Genomic DNA, 20,285 nt, shown 5'->3' with positions numbered 1-20,285 from the left:
GTTCGTTCTGATCGCCTGAGTTAATGAATAGTGTCAGTTATGTAGAGACCCTAATGTATATTTCTGGTGCTTATACATTCATAGATATGTCTACATAGATATGTCTGTAATTCTTATTTTTTTAAAATGAGGTGATGTTATATTTGTATTTTAAGCAACAATTTCAGTTTATATCAAAGACGTCTTTCAGGGGCGCCTGGGTGGCACAGCGGTTAAGCGTCTGCCTTCGGCTCAGGGCGTGATCCCGGTGTTCTGGGATCGAGCCCCACATCGGCTCCTCCGCTATGAGCCTGCTTCTTCCTCTCCCACTTCCCCTGCTTGTGTTCCCTCTCTCGCTGGCTGTCTCTCTCTCTCTGTCGAATAAACAAAATCTTTAAAAAAAAAAAAAGACGTCTTTCAGATCTGTAGGTGAAGTCCTAAATGCTAGCACCTTAACACCTCACAGATGAGTAGCCCATAATTTATTCAAATCTTCCCCTAATGATAGACAACGGGGCTCTTTCTCTTTTTAAAAACTATTTCAAACAGTGCTCCAGTCAACATCTTCATAAGCACATACCATTCTGCCTAGTGCTTTTATTTCAGGGGTAGATTCCTAGAAATTGATTGATACGCATTTAAAATTTAAATAGATATGCCAGCTTACTTTCTCAAAAAAGTCACAGTGTTCATAATCCCCGGGGGCCTGGGAGAGTGCACATTTCCTGAGGAATTCGAAAGATATAGACTTCTGGGCTCCACTCCAGTGTTACTGATTTAGCATCTCTGGGAGTGGAGCCCAAGAATTTATATTTTTTGGAAGTTCCCCAAACGCTTCAGTGATCCCCCCAGTTTGGAAGGTACTAGTCTAAGTACAAGTTGGTTGATCAAATAAATTAGTCAAAAATGAAAAATTTTCGTCTAACACTTTTGCAGTCCTTTCACAAATGGGCCGTATTTTTACCCTTCTTGGTTGCATTGTTGTATTAGGGTGGACTGAGCAGCAGTATAACAAATGTCCCCACTTTTTCAGTTGCTTGACATCATGGGGTATGTTTCTTGCTCCGTGAGGAGTCCTAGGTGGGCATTCCTGGTGAGTGGGCATTTGTCCTCCCTCCAGAGGTTCAGGGGCCTTTCATTCTCATGGCCCCACCATCCTCCAGGGTTAATGGGGGGATGCAGAGTCTGAAGGGAGTACACTTGCTCCTTTAAAGCCCTGGCCTGGAAATGGCTTATAGCACATCCTGCCAGATCCCATTGGCCAGCGCCTCATCACGTGGCCACACCTAACTGCAAGGGAGGCTGGGAAATGGAGTCCAGCTGTGGGCTCCAGGACCCAAGCAGGTGGCTTTTTAATGAAGCGTTTACAGCCTCGGACACAAATAGTTCTCGGATTTTAAGCAGCTTTGACAAGGCTGTCTGCAGAATACAAGTTAAAATTTCCAACAAAGACAAAAGAATGGCTGGTTTTGCCATTGTGGTTGGGTACATCTAAGACGTGCATTAAGATGTAAAATCAGTGGGATGCCTGGCTGGCTCAGTCAGTAGAGCATGTGACTCTTGATCTCAGGGTTGTGAGTTTGAGCCCCATGCTGGGCATTGAGCTTACTTTTAAAAAATGTCACATATGCTTGTAATTTTGGAATGTAAAGAGATAGGAGGAAACAGAACCCTACTACCCTTCAGAGTAGCTTTCTAGTAGTCATTGGTACTTTCCATACACACACACACACACACACACACACACACACACACACACACACACAAACATGAACAGATTGGGCCTGCTGGGTGCCCAGCATGACTAATTATAACTGCAAAGTCTTTGCCTGAAAGTGAATTTTTGAAAAGAGAGTAAATCTATTGGACAATACAGCAAACAGTTGTTAAAGTCGTCTTAGTGTGCACAGGAGTCATAGTGCATGAAGAACCAGCTGGAAATGTTCATTTGGGATTGATTTGCTTTTAAGCAATTTTCTTTGAGCTGAATCAAGGTTAATAACTTTGAACTCATGCTGCCATATCGACACAATGCACAACATCGACTAAAAATTCAGTAGAAATGTTCGTTCATTCTATACTGACCTTTTGGGATTTTTTGCAAAAAAATGGGTTCACACTAGATATGTTCCGCCTCTTGGGATTTTTTTCCACCTAATAATACACTTTGAACATCTTTTTGTGTAAGTTCTCACGGATGCGCGTCCTGCCCTTTCTCCTCCTGCCCTTTCGATGTGGTGTTCCCATGTAGGGATCCGTTGTTCCTCCGTCAGCGGGCAGTTGGGGGTTTTCCCATATGATGCCAGGATGGCTGTCCCGGTACACACAGCTTTGCTTATTCACAGCATGATCTCTAAAGGCCAGGTCTGAGAAGTAGGGCTGCCAGGTCACGGAGCCCTCCTTCTGGTTTTCTGTTGACCAACCCTTTACTTCCTGCCACCTACCACAGAGCTACGAGGAACGGGAGCTGCTACATCTCATCTCCTATGGCGGCATCCAGCCAGAGATCCGCAAGGCTGTGTGGCCCTTCCTCCAGGGCCACTACCAGTTCGGGATGACAGAGGCAGAAAGGAAGGAGGTTGGTTGCCCCTGATGGGCAGTGGGGTCTTTGGCAGCAAAAGGTGGGGCTGGGGGTGCTCTGGTTTCATGCTGGACCAAGATGGGGCAGGGGAACGTGGGGGAGCCAGGAAACCCCAGGGCGGGGCTGTCCGGTAGAAATACAATGCAAGCCACAGATGCCATTGCTTAAAATTTTATTTTGGGAGATAATTATAGATTCACATAGTTACAAGAAATAATGCAGAAGGGTCTCGCATATCCTTTATCCAATTTCTCCCAATGGTAGCATCTTACAAAACTATAATACAGTATCACAACCAGGGCATTGACGTGTGTGTGTGTGTGTGTGTGTGTGTGTGTGTGTGTGTGTGTGTGTGTACCACCCCAGTCAACATACTGAACACTTCCGGTGCTACCAGGGTCCTCGTGTTACCCTTTTTGAGCCCCACCTCCCGGCCTAACATTTGGCAACCACCAGTCTGTTCCTCCTTCCTGCAACTTTGTCATTTGGACGATGTTGTAGAAATGGGATCATGTCGTATCTAACCTTTTGGGATTGACCTTTTCACTCAGCATAATCCCCTGGCAGTCTGTCCTTTCTATGGCCAAGAGTTCCATGGTGTCCCACGGCCTGGGTGAATCACAGTTTGACTATCCATCTGTCGGCGGATAGGTGGGTTTTGTCCTGGTTTGGGCTATTACAAAGAAAGCTGCAGTGAACATTCGTGTTTTCGTGGGAGTGTAAGTCATCATTAAACGCTCAAGGGTACAATGCTGGGACGCACACTATGCATGCTTAGTTTTGGGAGAAACTGTCCAGCTTCTGCAGCGGCTGAGCTGTGTTCTCTTCCCACCCGCAATATCCAAGTGAGCCACACCTGCACCCTCCCTGGAGTTTTGGTCTCGTTGCTGTTTTTTACGTTAGTCACTCAGACAGGTGTCAAGGAGGTTTCATTGTGGTTTTAATTTGCATTTCCCAAATGGCCAGTGACAGTGAACATCTTTGCACACGCTTACTTGGCATCTGGGTATCTTTGGTGAGGTGTCTGCTCACGTCGTTTGTCCATTCTCTAGCTGAATTGTTCGGGTTTTTACTGTTGCATTCGGGAGTTCTTAATACACTCCAGATATTCCTTCTCTGTTGGATAAATGGTTTGCAAGTATTTTCTCCCAGTCTGTGTCTTGTCTTTTCATCCTCTTAATGGGGCTTTTGCAGAACAAATGTCTAAATTTTTTATGAGGTTTAGTTTACCAATTTTTCCTCATGTACATTGAGCTTTTGGTGTCGAGTCTAAGAACGTTTTGCTTAGTTAGCCCTAGATTCCGAAGATTTTCTCTTATGTTTCTTTTCTCAAAGTTTTATAGTTGCACGTGTTACACTTATGTCTGTGATCCATTTTGAGTTCCTTTGTGTATACAGGGAGTGGTTGAGGTCGGGGTTCATTGTTTGCCTTTGACGTCCAGCGGCTTCAGCCCCATTCGACAAAATGGCCATCCTTCTTGCACTGAACTGCTTTTGTGTCCCTGTCAGCAATCAGTTGGGCCCGTTAGTGTGGATTCCCGTTCCGTTGCATTGGTCTAATGCTACCCTGCTGTGAGTCGTCTCCAGCCGATAGCACACCGGGGCACCTACGTTGATCCTGAGTGTTCGGTTAATGCTTTAGTAGTCCTGTTTCAGAAAGTAGAAAGGAACAGATGCCCATAAATATTTTTACAAATGATAAGTTCACAAGAAGTTGCAAAAACTGTGACAAAGAGGTCCTGCCGTACCCAATGGAAGCATCGCCTAGAACAGTAGCTCATTATCAAAACCGGTACGTTAGCGTGGGCACCATAGAGCTCCCTTGACTACAGGCCTCACTAGGACTTCACCAGCTTCTGCAGTATCTCGTGTGTGTGCACACGCGTGTGTGTGCGTGTGTGTGTGTGTGTGTATGGGTAGGTCTGTATCATTTTATCAAGGTGAAAGTAATTTTAATAATACATTTTATTTAACCCAACATACCCAGTATATTACCATTTCAGCCTGTAGTCAATATAAAAATTATCGAGAGATTCTGCATTCTTTTATTCATACTAAGTTCTTAAAACCTGGTGGTATTAACATTCCATATCCGAGTACCACCTGTGCTATTATACATTTGTCAGTAAGTTGACTCACTATGTATATAGCTTATTTAAAAAGATATTTGGTATCCCTGCCATCAATGGAAAACTGACATGACTTGCGTAATAGAAGGAAACCATAAAAACAAATAGGATATGACAAAAGGACATAATTCAGTTCCACGCAGATGCCGTAGCCTGCCTGAGGCCAGCTCTCTCTTTGTCAGGAGGGGGTTTCTGAAGTGTGATAGGAGGTGTTCAAGACACTGTAGCACCAGACTGACCTTCCCCGTAATCTGAAAAGTTAAAGGGGAGCTGAAAATAGAAATCACACCGTGATTCTGTATGATAAGACCCCATGCCAGTGAACTGTCTGAAATCGTCTCGGAAATAGCGGGAGGCCCCTGCCACACCTCACCCCCTTGCCTGCTGGGCTCCCGGTGAACAGGAACAGCGTTCTGGTGTGCCAGGCCCTGTGCTTGGGACCGGGGACCCAGCGGTGTGTTAGACGAGGTCCTTGCCAGGTTAGTGGGGGTCGTGCAGAGTCCGATGGAGGCAAACCCAGGGTTGTAAGAGCGCATAGGAGGCACCTCTACCAGGCAGAAGGCTTACCTGCTCTCTTTCCAGGCCATGGGGGTGAGGCAGGGCCTCTAGGAACAGGGGCCAGCCAGAGCTAAGCCCAAGGGGAGACTCGTGCATAATGCAGTGTGTGTGTGTATCTGTGTGGGGAGGGGCGGGAAGGGCATGGTGGACATGGTGGCTGGCACATAAAGGACAGGAGGGTGGGGGTGACAGTGAGAGGTGGGGCTGGGGAGGAAAAAAGAGGAGGCTGCTGAGGGGTAAACTCATAGGAGGGGCCAGGCTGGGACAAGCAGGCACCGGGAAGGAGGCTGCTGGGGTCGTCCTGGTGCAGGGTCATGGAAACCTAGCCTAGAAAGGCAGTGGGAATGGGGAGGTATGCTGGGATGAATCTTCTGGAAGTCCGTGGGAGGGAGGACAGGCCTTGGGCAGGGTGGACCCTGAGTCTCTCTCTGGAAGCCCTGAATAGCTAAAGGATTCCCCACCCCTCCCAACCTGGACACGGAGCAAGCTCCCTGCCTTCTGTCTTCATGCCTGTCCACACCCTTACTTAGATCAGCCTGTCTGTCCCGACTTGTGCCCAGAGGCCGGGCTGATTCAGAGCCTCGGTTACCCAGGCCGTGTATCAGGAACAAGGCCAGCTACCCTCCCATCCGCTGACATGCCACAAGGGAAATGCTTGAAATCTGTAGTCCTCCTGTAAGTAAAGGGAGGGGTCAGTTTTGTTCATCTTTGTATCCTCGGCACCTGGCCCTGCACAGGGCACGTGGGAGGCCCTCAGTAAATGTGGGGGGGGGGGTGGACGGGTGGTGGAGTGGGTACCTGGCACATTGTAGGTGCCTCCCGAATTAGGGGTGAATGAGTGAATGAGGAAGGAGAGAAGGTAATAAGAAAGGAAAGAAACAGTCCTCTCACTTCAGTACGCCCTGGGCTTAGTATGCTCCCTGGCTCCACGGATATTTGAATGTGTGAATGAATGAATGAATGAATGAATGAATAGGAGGGAGGAAGGGAACATTGAAAGAAAGATGCAGCCTCGCGCACGTTTGTGTACCCTCAGGGCCCAGCCGGTGCCCTGCACATAGTGGGTGTCCGTTGGATGTCCATGACATCTGGGGTGTCTCTGGGGCTCAGGCTCCCAGGTCGGAGCTGGCGTCCTCGTCTGGCTTGGGCTGGCTCTCCCCAGGGCTGACCTTGTCTCTGCCCCGGCAGGTGGACGAGCAGATTCACGCGTGCTATGCGCAGACCATGGCCGAATGGCTGGGCTGTGAGGCGATCGTGCGGCAGAGGGAGCGGGAGTCCCACGCGGCTGCCTTGGCCAAATGCTCGTCAGGGGCCAGCCTGGACGGCCACCTGCACCAGATGAGGCACAGGGACGCTACCATCAGCAACGAGGTGATGGGCGGCACCCATCTGGGAGCACGGGGGTGGGGGAGGGGCAGTAAAGGCAGGGATCTGCTCCGTGTAGCTCTTGTAGGGACGGTGACGGCTGTCTGGAGCTGTCACCCCTAGCATGTGGGTGGGAGGTGACCTTGGAGTTCGAGAGACCTGCATTGGAATCCAGCCTCACCATTTTCTGGCTGCGGGGCCTCCAGCAAGCACCTTTACTTCCGGGCCTCAATTTCCACCTCTGTTAAAGGGAACACCCACTGGCATAGGGGAAGTTTGTGTGCAGCTCACGTGAGATCGTGCATACAAAGCGCCTGGCACAGTGCTCGACTTTCACATATTCGGCACATGCGTGCTGAGCACCGCGTTCTGGAATGTCGGGAACGCTCCCGTGGCCACATCACACCTCTCCACCCTCACCGAAGCGCCGGCTTGGCAGCCCAAAGAAGGAGCTGAGAACAAGGTTAATTCTCTTCCCCAGCGAGGCACACTCATCGGGTTGCCAGCAGTCACGCTGCACAGCATAGCAAGCGACCACCAAAAGTCAGTGACTTCTGACAATGAGCCCTGAATGTGTCCTCGTGGGTCTGGCTCAGCGGAGCACTTCTTTTTTTTTTTTTTTTTTTAAAGATTTTATTTATTTATTTAACAGAGATAGAGACAGCCAGCAAGAGAGGGAACACAGCAGGGGGAGTGGGAGAGGAAGAAGCAGGCTCATAGTGGAGGAGCCTGATGTGGGGCTCGATCCCATAACGCCGGGATCACGCCCTGAGCCGAAGGCAGACGCTTAACCGCTGTGCCACCCAGGCGCCCCAGCGGAGCACTTCTGAGTGGGGCTGGCAGGGCTCACTCTTGCCCGCTGTCAGCGCCTGGTCCGCTAAAAGGTTTCTTGATCTTCGCTGGGCTCTCTGCCATGTCTGGGGTGACCGGGATGTGCCCCACATGTCCCATCGTCCAGCAGGCAGAGCTGGGCATGTTCTCATAGTGAACGCAGATCATAGACAAAGTGGAGATACACGAGTGCTGGTTAAACGTCTGCCCTGGCAAGGTTGCTCACATCCCCGGGCTGCCGCAGGTCCCAGGGCCAAGCCTCGCAGCCGAGTAGGCAGGAATGAGAAGTTCTAAGGGCAAAAGCATGTAGACAAAGGAATAAAAAAATCAGGCCATTAGTGCCAACCAGTCACTGGGAGTTGAACTTAAATAGTAGGCGGAAGTCTCAAGTACAGGGCAATTAAAGGTAGGGTTTTGCGGTTGCAGGAGTGGGAACTGGGGTCCCCTGGCTGCTGTGTGGCCCTGAGGCTCCAGGGAGCAGAGGGATACCCCCCCCCCCACTCTCATTGTACAGATAGGAGGCTGAGGCCCTGAAGGGACCTGCCCAAGTCAGGAATAGAGATGAGGCCGCACTTACAGAATCCCTGCCTGAGCTGAGAGCAGGGCCCCAAAGCCGGGATACAGCCTCACCCCTGCTCTCTCGGCCCCTTTTTCTATCAGTCCTCCCAGAGCTGCAGTTCAGGCCGCCAGCATGTCCGCCTGCAGAGTGACTCCAGCAGCAGCACACAGGTGACCTTCCAGAGGCCCCGCCCCTTCCCCATCCTCCCCTTCCCCCACCCACCCTCTCCCTCCAACCTGGAGTAAAGGGATGGGAGGTCCATCATCTATAGGTCACCTAGGGTTTATTTGTTTTAGCTTTTCATGCTAGCATTAAAAATGGAGTTTTTAGGCACACAAGTAATATATGAATCTCTTCTCCCTGTAAAAAATTAAAGTATTGCAGAAAAAGCTAAATTTGGCTTTGATCATTCCTAATACCCACTTGCCCTCCCTAGAAATAGCATCATTTTGCTGTGTGTGCTGTCAGACCCTACTGATTGCCTGTACGTACACAGAAATATGTACACGGTATATAGAGGACATATTGCAATGTTTGGTAATTTTTGAAAATTTCTACATAAATGCCATCATGTGTGTTGGTCCACAGCTTTCCATTTTATTCAGTGAAATGTTAACTCGTCTCATGTGATATTAAATAAAAAAGCAAAGCCCCCAAAATAGGTGTACTATGTCACCTCTTGCATAACAAGAGGGAATATTAATATTAATATACCTATTTTCAAAAACAATGGATGAATAAGCCAGAAATGAATCAGAATGGTCGCCTGCAGGAGTCAAGGGAGGGCTCAGGAAAAGAAGCTACATTTCCCTGAATAGCCCTTGTTTCCTAGTTCCAACTTTGGAGTTAGGGACTTTTTTTTTTTTTTGCATAATTTAAAACAGTTGAATCTAGAAGAAATTTTGAAAAACCAAAAACGTGATTTTAACAGCAAATCAGATTGGTGACATAAACACACAGAGAAGAAATACTTCGTGTTCCCTTGGAACATGGTCTTACATCCTTGATAGGATCTGACCTCAGGACACAAAGAACCACAGAACAATCTTTGAGATGTATCCTGGAGGCTTTTCCATGGTAGTTCATACATTATCAAAGTACTTTTGAAAATTAACCCGTAACAGCCAAGCACGTGGATATACTATGCTGTTTCTAGCCTGTTCCTTCTGTTTTTAACCAATTTTTTGCTTTAAAAACTATGTGCCTATCATTTTGTGTGATGAAAGTTACGCTCCTTGCCACTTGAATTCCCTAGTACTCTCTCCTCAGGCAATTTCAGTGCTTCCTTATTTCTGGATTATTCTATGCATTTCCATGCAATAGGTCACTTTTTTTATTTTTCACAGCGGGAGCTTGTATCATACCTGGTTCCACCCCATCCTTTTCCCCAACTGTATAGTATTCCACGTGCATGTTCCATATTTGAACCAGTCCCCTGCTGATGGATATTTAGGCGGCTGCTGGAACCAGGCCACAGGGGACATTCTCTGTCTGTCTGTTTTTGTGCACCTCGTCTTCAGGTGTTTGAGTCTGTGACAAAGTGGAGCAAGTCGAGGCAGAAGGCAGGTTGGAGGAGAAACAGCCCAAGATCCCCAATGGGAACCTGGTGAATGGCACCTGTTTCCCAGACTCTGGCCATCCCTCCTCCCACAACGTCTCCTCGGGCCTCTCGGAGCACTCGGAGCCCAGACTGAGCACAGAAGACAGTGTCATGGACACCCAACAGAATGCCCCCCTGGCACTTCGGCCTGGGGACAGCAGCGTGGAGAACGGGCAGAGCAGTGAGGCCACCACCTCCTGGGATGAGGCCCCCCATGAGGAGCTGGACATGCAGGACAGCCTGGAGAGCGACCTCCTCGCCAACAAGAGCATGGACGAGTTCATGTCCTTCACCGGCAGCATGGACGTGGCCCTGCCCGTGGAGGGGGCTGCCATGGAGGGCTGGGGGGGCGGTGAGGTGGAGAAGCACAGCCAGGTGGACAGTGAGGACAAGCTCTCAGAAGAACCCGAGATGGAAAGTCTCTTCCCCGCCCTGGCTTCTCTGGCCGTGGCCGTTTCTGCCAACAACGAGGCATCACCCGTGTCCTCCAGCGGCGTCACTTACTCTGTAAGTCACCAGGATTCTCCTCCACTCCGTGTTCTCACCTAACAGCTGCGGGAGGGTGGGCGTGTCCCACAAGCCTCAGTTTCCCAGCACGACCTCTGCTCTGTTACATTTTCCCAGGCACAGAGGCTGCACTGGAAAAGCCCCTTTGGGAGGGAGGACAATATCATACCAGGCTCTGCTGTTCAAACCACCCCAGGTTCAATCCCAGCTGAGGCACGCCACTTCATGTCTCTGAGCCTCAGTTTCCCTATCAGTCGAGTACCTTCTCTCTTGAGCTGTTCTCAGAATTAGTGAGTCCGGTCCTCCATGCCTGACATGCGGTGACCTCTCAGTCAATAGCAGCCTTGAGGATGAGTATCTTGGCGTACGATCAGGTCCAACGTCCTTTAAATCCTCAAGTTTGCTTTCTTGCCAGAAGGTCCAAGCCAAAGGATGTCAACTGAACGGGAGGTTTTCGGAGCCAGGAGTTGTGTTTCCATTTTCCTTTGAAGAACTTGTTATTTCTATCTAAGATACACATGCCCATAGTTTGTAGAGTCAAACAGACAAGGCTGAATAGGAAATCAGAAGTGCCCCCCACCTGCCCCCGTGGAGCCCTCCCCAGAGGTCATAGTGGTTACTTACTCTGCCCAAGTTATCTGGTGTTTACCCCTGTGTCCGTAAATAACATACTTGTATTGCTACTTCTTGATCTTTTTTTTCCCCTTTTTTTCTGCAATTCCAGACATTCCACACCCACACCCTCGCCCCATAAGTGACACCTTCCCATCCCCATCCATCCACTACAGTTACAATGATTTCAGTTAAATGGCTCTTGTTCACACTCGTATAACAACAGAATGTATACACCACGTAGGAAGCACTATTTCTTTTTCTTTCCTACAAAAACAATTTTGTTTTCCCCGGATGCATTTTGATTTCCTTATCTCTGTTGTCTTTTCCTACGTTTGCTACGTATGGGTCATCACTCCATGCCCCCAGCCTCCGCACTCTGCCAGTTTTCTAAATCTCTCCTGGAACACTGCGGACACATGAGGTTTTCTGTTCATTTGTATGTCTCGCGAAGTCTCTCCAGTGGCCTTCCCCGGTCCACTGCTCCCAATGGATAGCTGTCATCTTAGATTTTTCTCCACCTGTACATGGAGATTACTTTTGCTTTTGAATTATGCACCTGTGTATGTTGTAAATCTGATTCAAAGCTGTTAATTATCCAGAGAGATCTATTTTACAGTTCATCTGACACCTTGATTCAAAACAGGCAGCTGTCCTTGAGAACCCAAATGTTAGTTTTTCTTCCGGGGTTCCCTTACCAGGGATGGGGCTTTTGAGGGGGTCCCACCTTCATGCAGGAAAGTCTCTTATTAGATTCCTTACCTTAGGGGAGAAAGACCCCAAAACCATTCAACCCAAGCTTATGTTTTGCCAATTTGGAAGCTTCCTTCAAGGCAGAAGCCAGATTTGGTATTTTCTTGCCTTTCTGGGTTAAATTTTGGCCTTGGAATGTTCCGTATTTTTCTTGCCATATCATTGGACCTTTTCATCAGGTGGGGTCAAGGCAGTAAGTCCAGCATATGGTGGGAACCAGACTCCCGCTCGCTTCCTCCCTTCTTCCTGTCCGGTGTTCAGTGGGGGAGGGTCGCTGCCCCTCCAGCTGGTTATAACCCTCGTCCACTCAACGGGGACCATTCGTCTGTGCACCTTAGAGAATTGTTCTGTTTTATAGAAGGGAGAAAAGCTAAAAGAACTTCCATCCCACAAAGTGAAAAGAGGCTTTCGGGGGAAACAACAGAAACGAAATCGAACACCCACCCGGGCCAGGGAGAGGACATGCTTTTCAGTGGCAGCAGGAGAGGGCGAGGAGGGAGGAGGGAGAACCCTTGGAATCCCACCTCTGGGAGGAGTTGGGGTGTAACTGTTCCTTCCTCCCCGTCCCCTGGGTCTGCAGCCGGAGCTCCTGGACCTGTACACGGTGAACCTGCACCGCATCGAGAAGGACGTGCAGAGGTGTGACCGCAACTAGTGGTACTTCACGCCCGCCAACCTGGAGAAGCTGTGCAACATCATGTGCAGGTGGGGGGATGGGGAGGTCTGCGGGGGGGGGGGCGGGAGGGGTGGCAGAGACGGGGCTCACAGGGAGCCCAGCCGGACGGCAGCCTCTGCCCCTGGCACCTTGCCCACCTGGCGTTTACACCAGCCCACGCTGACAATAAGATAACAATCCGAGCAATGATCACAACAGGGAGCATTTATTAAGCACTTACTGTATACAGGCACTCTCCTGAGCCCTTCACTAAACACTGTTTCATCTCGTCCTCACAGCAAGCCCGTGGGGTGAAGTGTTACCCCCGTCCACAGGGGAGGAGATGGAGGTTGAAGGCCAGCGCTTTGCTCCCGTCCCCCAGCGGGCAGTTGGCTGAGCAGGAGCTCGTACTCACGTCTCTCGGGCTCCAGAGTCTTGTGCTTTGTTTCCTTAAGCCAAGACCTGGAGCCTCTCATTACTTTTCACTACATACTGAATATTTTCTTTCTTAAAATAAGAAGGTAACTCAGGCTTATTAAAAACCTCAATCACCCAGCGAAACCACAAGTTCCTAAGGTCTAAAGAGAAGCTGCTTCCCTCTCCAGTCATAATGCCCCCTCGCCTAGAAGAAACTACTGCTAACAATTGAGTAAACATCCTCCCAAGCCATGTGTATATTTATGTGTAAATAACATAATATAGTGTGTATTATATAATATCACATGAGTACATATGTGTTTTAATGTTTTTTTATTTTATCTATATGGGATTAATACTCTGTCTTCTACGAATTGCTTTATACACTTAATCATGCATCGTGGGCATCTCTCCAGGCTGCTCTAACTCAGGGTTAGGGCTATACTAGTGTAGCCCACAGGCCAAATCCGGCCCACCACTCGTTTTTGTAAATAAAGCTTTATTAGAACCCAGCCATGCCCATTCGTTCGCATAGTCTCTATGATTGCTTCTGCAGAGTTGAGTAGTTGAGACAGAGAACGCACGGCGTGCAAAGCTGAAAATAATTATTATCCGGACCTCTCAGGAAAGGTGTGCCAATCCCTGCTCTAACTCATTTTTATTAATAAGTACTATCCCTTAACTATTCTATTTTACAGTCTCCTAAGCAATCATTGCCTCTCAAAATTGAGTTGAGGAGATACAAATATAATGAACTTTAATATAGTATGTTACATTAAAATGAAAAGGTGCTGGGGAAGAAGGAAGGATAAACCAACCTTTTCTGGGTTATGGCCTTGGAAGAAATCATGGAAGGCCTCACAGAGGAGGTGACATTCAAGATGGCCTTTGACAAAATTAGGAGAGACTCAAGAAACCACTTGGCATATATGTACTCTGTGGTGAGGCCACCTGGGTTCAGATCCTGCCTCTGCCATTTATTATTAGGTGTATGACTCTATGCATGTCACTTGTGTCTCTGGCCTCAGTCTCCTCATCTGTAAAACGGGATATGATAATACCTTTCTCATATGATTATTTTGAGAATTTCATGGTGTAATACATTTTTAGTGGCTGAGTATACAGTAAATGCTCAGTAGATATTAGTTATTATTAAGGGGGCAGATGGGAACTCCAGGCACAGAACTGCTAGGGCAAAGCACAGGGGCATGAATGTGTGCCTGAGAGGAGGAAGTACCAGGAGGTGGTGGGGCTGTGATGGGGAGGAGACAGTGAATGCCGTGTACCCCCAGCGAAGGGGTTTGCATGTTGTCTTGTCATAGTGGGGGGCCTGTGAACATGTGGTGCTTTGAGTTGGGCTTTAGGAAGGCCATCGTGGTGCCTGAGAATAGGATATTTGAAGCGTGTCAGATGGGGGAAGGGAACGAAGGTGGGAGCTGAAGGAATGAGTGGTCCAGGTGAGGGGTGGGGAACTGCGTCAGGGAGGAGGGAGAGGACGAGCGGGTTGGAGAGACAGGTCGTGAGTGCCATCCTTGGGCCCCTTGTCTCTCTTGAAGCTACATCTGGCAGCACATTGAGATCGGCTATGTCCAGGGCATACGTGACCTCCTGGCTCCACTGTTGGTCATCCTGGATGACGGTGAGTATGTCCTCCCCACTCAGGGCCAGGGGTGCAATTTTCTCCCTACTGCAGAGGAGGGGATGTGAACCTCATTTTGTGACTCCATGGAATGGGTCAGTGCAGGTGCTCAGAGGACCTGTTGGTGACCACACCAAGGTCCTAGTAAAATAAAAAGTTCGTTCCACATTAGCCAACACTTATCGCCAGGTGCCCAACACCCCGCCAGGCCTTCGCTAGCCACTGATTGTACAAACGTGAATGGGAACAAAGAAAAACCCAGGCCCAGATGTCTTCACTGATGAATTAATACCAGTTCTTCACAAACTCTTCCAAAAGGTAGAATAGGAGGGAATACGTTCCGACTCACTCTATAAGACCATTCCTTATATGAGGACCCATTGGTACCTTGATACCTATACCAGACAAAGATGTCACAAGAAAAGAAAACTACAGACTGATGTCCTCTATGAATATAAAGACAAAAATCCTTAGCAAAACACTTGCAAACTGAATCCAGCAAGATATAGTAGGACTATATACCATGGCCAAATGGGATTTATCCCAGAAACGCAGGCTGGTTCAACGAATGAAAATGAATCCATGTAATTCACTATACTAATAGAATTAAGGACAAAAATGACATGGTCATCTTAATTGACGAGGAAATGGCATTTGACCAAATCCGACACCCTTTCATGTTAAAAACACTCTACAAACTAGAAATAGAAGGAAACTTTCTAAACACGATAAAAGGCACCTAAGAAAAACCTACGGCTATTTCATACTCAATGGTGAATGACTGAATGCTTTCCTCCTAAGATTAGGAAAAAGATAAGGATGTCCACTTTTGCTACAGAAGATTCTAGCCAGGACAATTAGGGAAGCAAAAGAAATAAAAGGTAGCATACTGGAAAGGAAGTAAAACTATCTATTTGCAGATGATGTGATTTTTGCATATAGTAATCCCAAGAAATAAGAAAAAAAGTATTGGAGGGGTGCCTGGGTGGCTTAGTAGGTTAAACATCTGACTCTTGATTTCGACTCTGGTCGTGATCTCCAGGTTGTGAGATCGAGCCCTGTGTCAGGCTCCACACTGGGCATGGAGTCTGCTTAAAATTCTCTCTTCCTCTCCTGCTTCCCTCCCCCCCCCCAAAAAAAAAATATTGGCGCTAATAAAAAAGTTCAGCAAGGTTGCAAGATACAAGATATATATACAAAAGTCAGTGGTACTTCTATACACGTGCGTTGAACAATCCGAAAGCGAAATTAGGAAGGCAATTCCAATTGTAATAGCATCTTAGAAGATATTTATGAATAAACTTAACAGAAGAAGTGAAAGACTCGCAGGTTCAATTCCAGACTGCTGTGATACAGCGAATATTGCAATAAAGCGAGTCAAATGAATTGTTTGATTTCCCAGCGCATATACAAGTTGTGTTTACACCACACTGTAGTCTGTTAAGTGTGCAGTGGCATTATGTCTAGAAAAATAATGTACTTACCTTATTTTAAAAATACTTTATTGCTAAAAGAAAAAAAAAATACTAACCATCATCTGCGCTCCCGGCGAGTCATAATCACTGATTACAGATCACTGTAACAAACATGATAATAATGAAAACATTTGAAACAGTGCAGGTATTACCCAAATGTGACACAGAGACACAAAGTGAGCAAATGCCGTTGGAAAAATGGTGCTGATAGACTTGCTCGATGCTACAAACCTTTAATTTGTAAAAAAAAAAAAAAAAAAAAAAGCAGTATCAGAGAAGTGCAATAAAACAAGTATGCCTATATACCAAACCTGTAAAACACTGTTAACAAAATTAAAGATCTAGGGACCCCTGGGTGGCTCGGTCAGGTGAGCGTCTGCCTTCGGCTCAAGTCATGATCTCAGGGTCCTAGGATTGAGCCCCATGTCGGGCTCCCTGCTCATTGGGGAGCCTGCTTCTCCCTCTCCCTCTACTCCTCCTCCCTGCTCACGTACTCTGTCTCTCTCAAATAAACAAAAGCTTTAAAAAAATTAAAAGATCTAAGTAAATGGAAAGACATGTCATGTTTGTGAATTAGAAGACTTGGTAGTGTTAAGACGGCAGTACTCTCCAAATTGACTAGAGTCAGTGTGATCCCTATCGATATCCCAGCTGCATTTTTTGTACAAATGGACAAGCTGACTCTAATGCGGATAGCATTTCGGTGGAAACCTGGCGGTGAACTCCAGGTAGTGCATTCACCTCTCCGGTTCTCCCCCACCCCCGCCCCCACCCTGAACAGGGCCCCAGAGCTGAGTGCCTTTGCACTTGCCCTCCTCACCTTTTGGAAGGCTGTTCCTCTTCTTCCCAAAGGAGCAATCTCTCCCGTGTGCTACCACCTCTAACAAAAAGTGAAAATAATTATTCTGCCTGTATATTTAGCTCCTGTATGCAAAATTGACTCGGGATCATAAAAAGCTGCCTTTCTCTGCCGAGGCCTGTAATAAACACGTGTTGTACATTTCAGAAATCAGACGGGCCTGCGCTTTACTTCTGACACTTTTGGCTCTGCTCCCTTGGGCAGGAATCTCGGCCCCCTCACCAGTTTCTTTCACCTCCACGCAGTCCCTCCCCTGGACGTGGCATGAGTCTTTGTGGCAGTACATATGCCGATTCCTATTCAGTCAGCTTTGTGCCTGGAAGGTCAGAGGACGCCCTTCTCCTACACCAAATCCCAATTCCCCACCTGCGCTTAAGGGCTCTGCGTGGTCTGCTTTGTGCCTGACTTTTTGAGCTCAATTCGGACTCTTCTTCTCCTGGGTTACCTGCTCCTTTGGCCTTCGTCCTGTATGTGGGGCATGTCAACCTGTGCCTCCTTGTCCCTCTGCTTGGGAAGGCTCTTCCTTTGGACCATTTCCCTTGTGGTTACGAGATGCATCAACTCACACATCACACCTCAGAGAAGAGATGGTATCCAGCCCCCCGCCCCCCAGTCTTTGAGAGTGGTGCAGACACTGTCCACCACACCACCCTTCATGAGCTCCGCTTTGACTCCTCTTACTTACTTGTCTGCTTTTTGCCCTGTCTCCCCCATTGGGTGGGAAGCTCAGTGAGGTCTAGTTTAGTTCACGCCAGTGGTGCCTGGCACATGGCCACTCAGTAAACTCTAGTGGACAAATGTCTTGTTTCTCCAACTAGATTGTAAGCTCTTGAGCAGTGGGACAGCTTGTCCTTCCTTTGACTCCTTCTCCATAGTGCCTGGTACATAGGAAGTGCCCGGTGAGCGCCGCTTCATAGCTTGTTGAATGTGGTTGACTGTCATTTAGGGGACAGCGACTGAAGAGGAAGGCATCTAGAGTCACAAGTTTCCAAGTGCCGCTGTAAATGTGCTCTCACATGCTATGTAAACATGGGGAGCCCGTGACATGGGACAAGCTTTGATCTGGATTCTAGTTCCACTGCTACCACTAACCAGCGGGCATCCTTGGGCAAGTTTTTTTACGTATTCTTCAAGGGAGCAAGTCCCCTAGACCCCCTCAGCTCTCACCCCTGTGAGTATGGGAGTAAAGTGAGGGGCCACCTAAGGCTTCCTCTCAGCTCTAAATTCTGACCGCCATCCTTTGAGGCCAGGACCATCCCCAGCATCAGGTGGTTTCCGCTTGGTTTTTTGAACATTTACTAATATCCATAGCTTAATCCTATGCAATAAGAGGCGTCGTTCTTTCCAGGACAGACAACAGGTGCAAAGGTCAGCGGCATAGAGATGTCACTGAGAAGTTGGGTCGGAGGTGTAGGCAAGAGGAGGGCCCCGTAGCTGGAGAACGGAGGTGGAAGGCTGGGTCCTGCCCTGCGGTTTCTTGCGGGTTGCTCCCGTGAATGCTTGAAACGCGAAATGCGCGTGGTTCATTTGTGAGAACTGGCCTTGAAAAGCAATCTGGTGACGGAGGTGAGGAGGGCAATGAGTGGGCAAAAGTTGAATTTTGCAATCAAGTTAAATTCCAGGCCTCGTCGTGTACAGCTTCAACACACCCTCCACAGAGGGAAAGGAAAAGCTGATTCGCGAAATTGTTCCAGTGAGCGCTTGGGCTGATGCCCGCCGCCCCCGCCTCCCCTCGCTGCGCACGAATTGTGGGGGCTTTCTAGATGGCTTTAGGACATATCCCTTGTGAATGGCAAATGTGTATATGAATAAAAAATGAGTCGGGCACATGCCCAAAGCTCGTGGGGGGACGGCGGTGCCTGTGCACCTTCCTCAGCTGCTCGCACTGGCGCCTCTGCTGGGTCCCACCTACACATTTCTCTTCCCTGGGCTCCGGGGCTAATCTGAGCCGGGGCCCCGCCGGGGACCGTGGTCGCAGGCCACAGTGGGGGGCTCTGAAAGGGTTCTTGTGAGCCTTCTATCCAGGGTGCTGGGTGCCCCGTGTGTCCACCGAAGGCACCGAGGCGCGCATTGCCCCCCCCCTTTCTTTTTCCCTGTCAAGTCACTGCAGCTCTTTTGAGTGCTGTGCGCCTCGCCTTCCCCACGGAGCACCCCAGGCCCCCGCACTGGCACTGGAGCTTGTGTGCCGAGGGTCCCGACCCCCGGCCTAACTTCTTGGTCCCCTTGGCAGGAATGTGCTGGCCCTTCTTCCGGCTGTGGTCAGAGTCCGGTCACGCCTAGATGGTTTCTGTGAATCCTGGGCGGCCGCCTACACCGCCTCCCAAAGCCGGGTTCCTCCCCCGACCGCTGCAGCCGACGACTTCCACGTTCACAAGCCCCGAGTGGCCAGAACGGCTGCGCCTCTTTTTGTAGACTTACCGGGGGGATGCGTGTGCTCGCCTGGGCCGGCAGCTTTGGTCGCTGCCAGGGCGCCATCAGGACTGGCTTCCTTTCCCTTCCTCGACACGTTCAAGGTGCTGAAGCCACGTGGCATTTTTGCTGGCGTCCACACTGTGCTTAGTGAAGCGTCCCTGAGAAGGGAAGTTACCTCCCGTTTGAAAACCATCCCAAACTATAGCTTGAGAGTATGGGAGGTTGATATGAACTTTATCTAAGAATGTTCGGAGCTTTTAAACAAATTAACTTAAAAATAAAATTGACTTTCTTTAGAATTGTTAAGTTGAGAAAAAAGTTTAAGCGTGTTACTACGTGTCAGCCAATGAGATCTTCAAGATCAAATTTTTTAGATGGATTGTGCCTGCTCATTATGCCAGGTATGAATGTTTGGGGAGTTATCTGTGTTTCTCATCATTTTTAAGCCTTGATCTTTTGGCCATTATACCTTTATTTGGGCACATGACGAGCCAGAACTTTTGTGGAAAAGAGCTCTCTGGAGAAGGTTTCTGAACCAAAGAGCCGTTTACCCACGTGTCAATTGCTTTCTCTATTCACAATAGTACTTGAGATTGGTTACCTTTCCCCCAAGAGGGCGCCTGGGAGCCTCAGGCAGAAAGGTGGTTAGAAGTCTGCTGAGGTGGGTCTGGTCCGGACGCACCTTCATGGTGTTCTGTTTGACAGTGTATAGCCTCTATGCCCACACTTCTGATGACAGGGAACTCATGACCTCTGAAGAGGGACAAGCACGTACTTGGTGCTGGCAGGTGTTTTCCTGAGCCCAAGTGCGTCTTCTCATACTTACTCTCTCCCACTCTCCAGATTTACTTCTTCCCTTTGGGGCCCCGTGGAAGTCAGTCCTGGTTTTTAGCCTGGGTTCTCTAGAAATCAAGGCTGGAGGCAGAAGGAAGAGGGAGCAGGGATAAAAAGGAGGGCGGCAGGGGAGTCCATAGCAGGGAACTTGCCGCTGTTAATCACGACTGATGCCCCAGTCCACGGGACCGTGCCTCTGAGGGGCCGCCCCAGCCAAACCCTGAGATGTCCCCTCGGCAGTGAGAAAGGGGAAGAATCCAGGTATTGGGTCTGGTCTCACGCTGGGGGTCCAGCTCCCTTACACGCCAGGCTCCACCCACTCATGTGACCTCCCCAGGGTTGGGGACAAGAGGCACGTGGGCAGCACCACTCTTAAAGTTCAAACCAGGACCCCTTTGAGAGTGAAAGGGACACGTGAATTATGTCTAAACAACAGGCGTAAACTGGGGCTGGTCTGGGCAAACTGGGATGCATGACCATCATCCTCAGAGCCCATGAAGAGCAGGATCCGGGACTCATG

The 20,285-nt window shown here is 48.8% G+C and overlaps 1 protein-coding gene across 1 annotated transcript in view; it reads left to right on the top strand.

Moving 5' to 3' along the window:
• Positions 1–18,799, top strand: part of LOC148107425 (small G protein signaling modulator 1-like) — an 84,531-nt gene extending 65,732 nt beyond the window's left edge. The window contains 8 exon segments of the mRNA XM_087857153.1: positions 2,429–2,557; positions 6,436–6,618; positions 8,104–8,172; positions 9,523–9,532; positions 9,535–10,109; positions 12,055–12,179; positions 14,103–14,185; positions 18,621–18,799. Coding sequence (XP_087713279.1) covers positions 2,429–2,557; positions 6,436–6,618; positions 8,104–8,172; positions 9,523–9,532; positions 9,535–10,109; positions 12,055–12,179; positions 14,103–14,185; positions 18,621–18,799 — 1,353 coding nt within the window.
• The last annotated feature ends 1,486 nt before the right edge of the window (positions 18,800–20,285 follow it).

This window comes from Ursus americanus, chromosome 30 (assembly GCF_024610735.1).
Source record: "Ursus americanus isolate L20-20 chromosome 30, mUrsAme1.1.p, whole genome shotgun sequence".
In the NCBI taxonomy this organism is placed as follows: domain Eukaryota; kingdom Metazoa; phylum Chordata; class Mammalia; order Carnivora; family Ursidae; genus Ursus; species Ursus americanus.
Note: the sequence above shows the minus strand (reverse complement) of the source record. Positions and strands in the feature narration are given on the sequence as shown.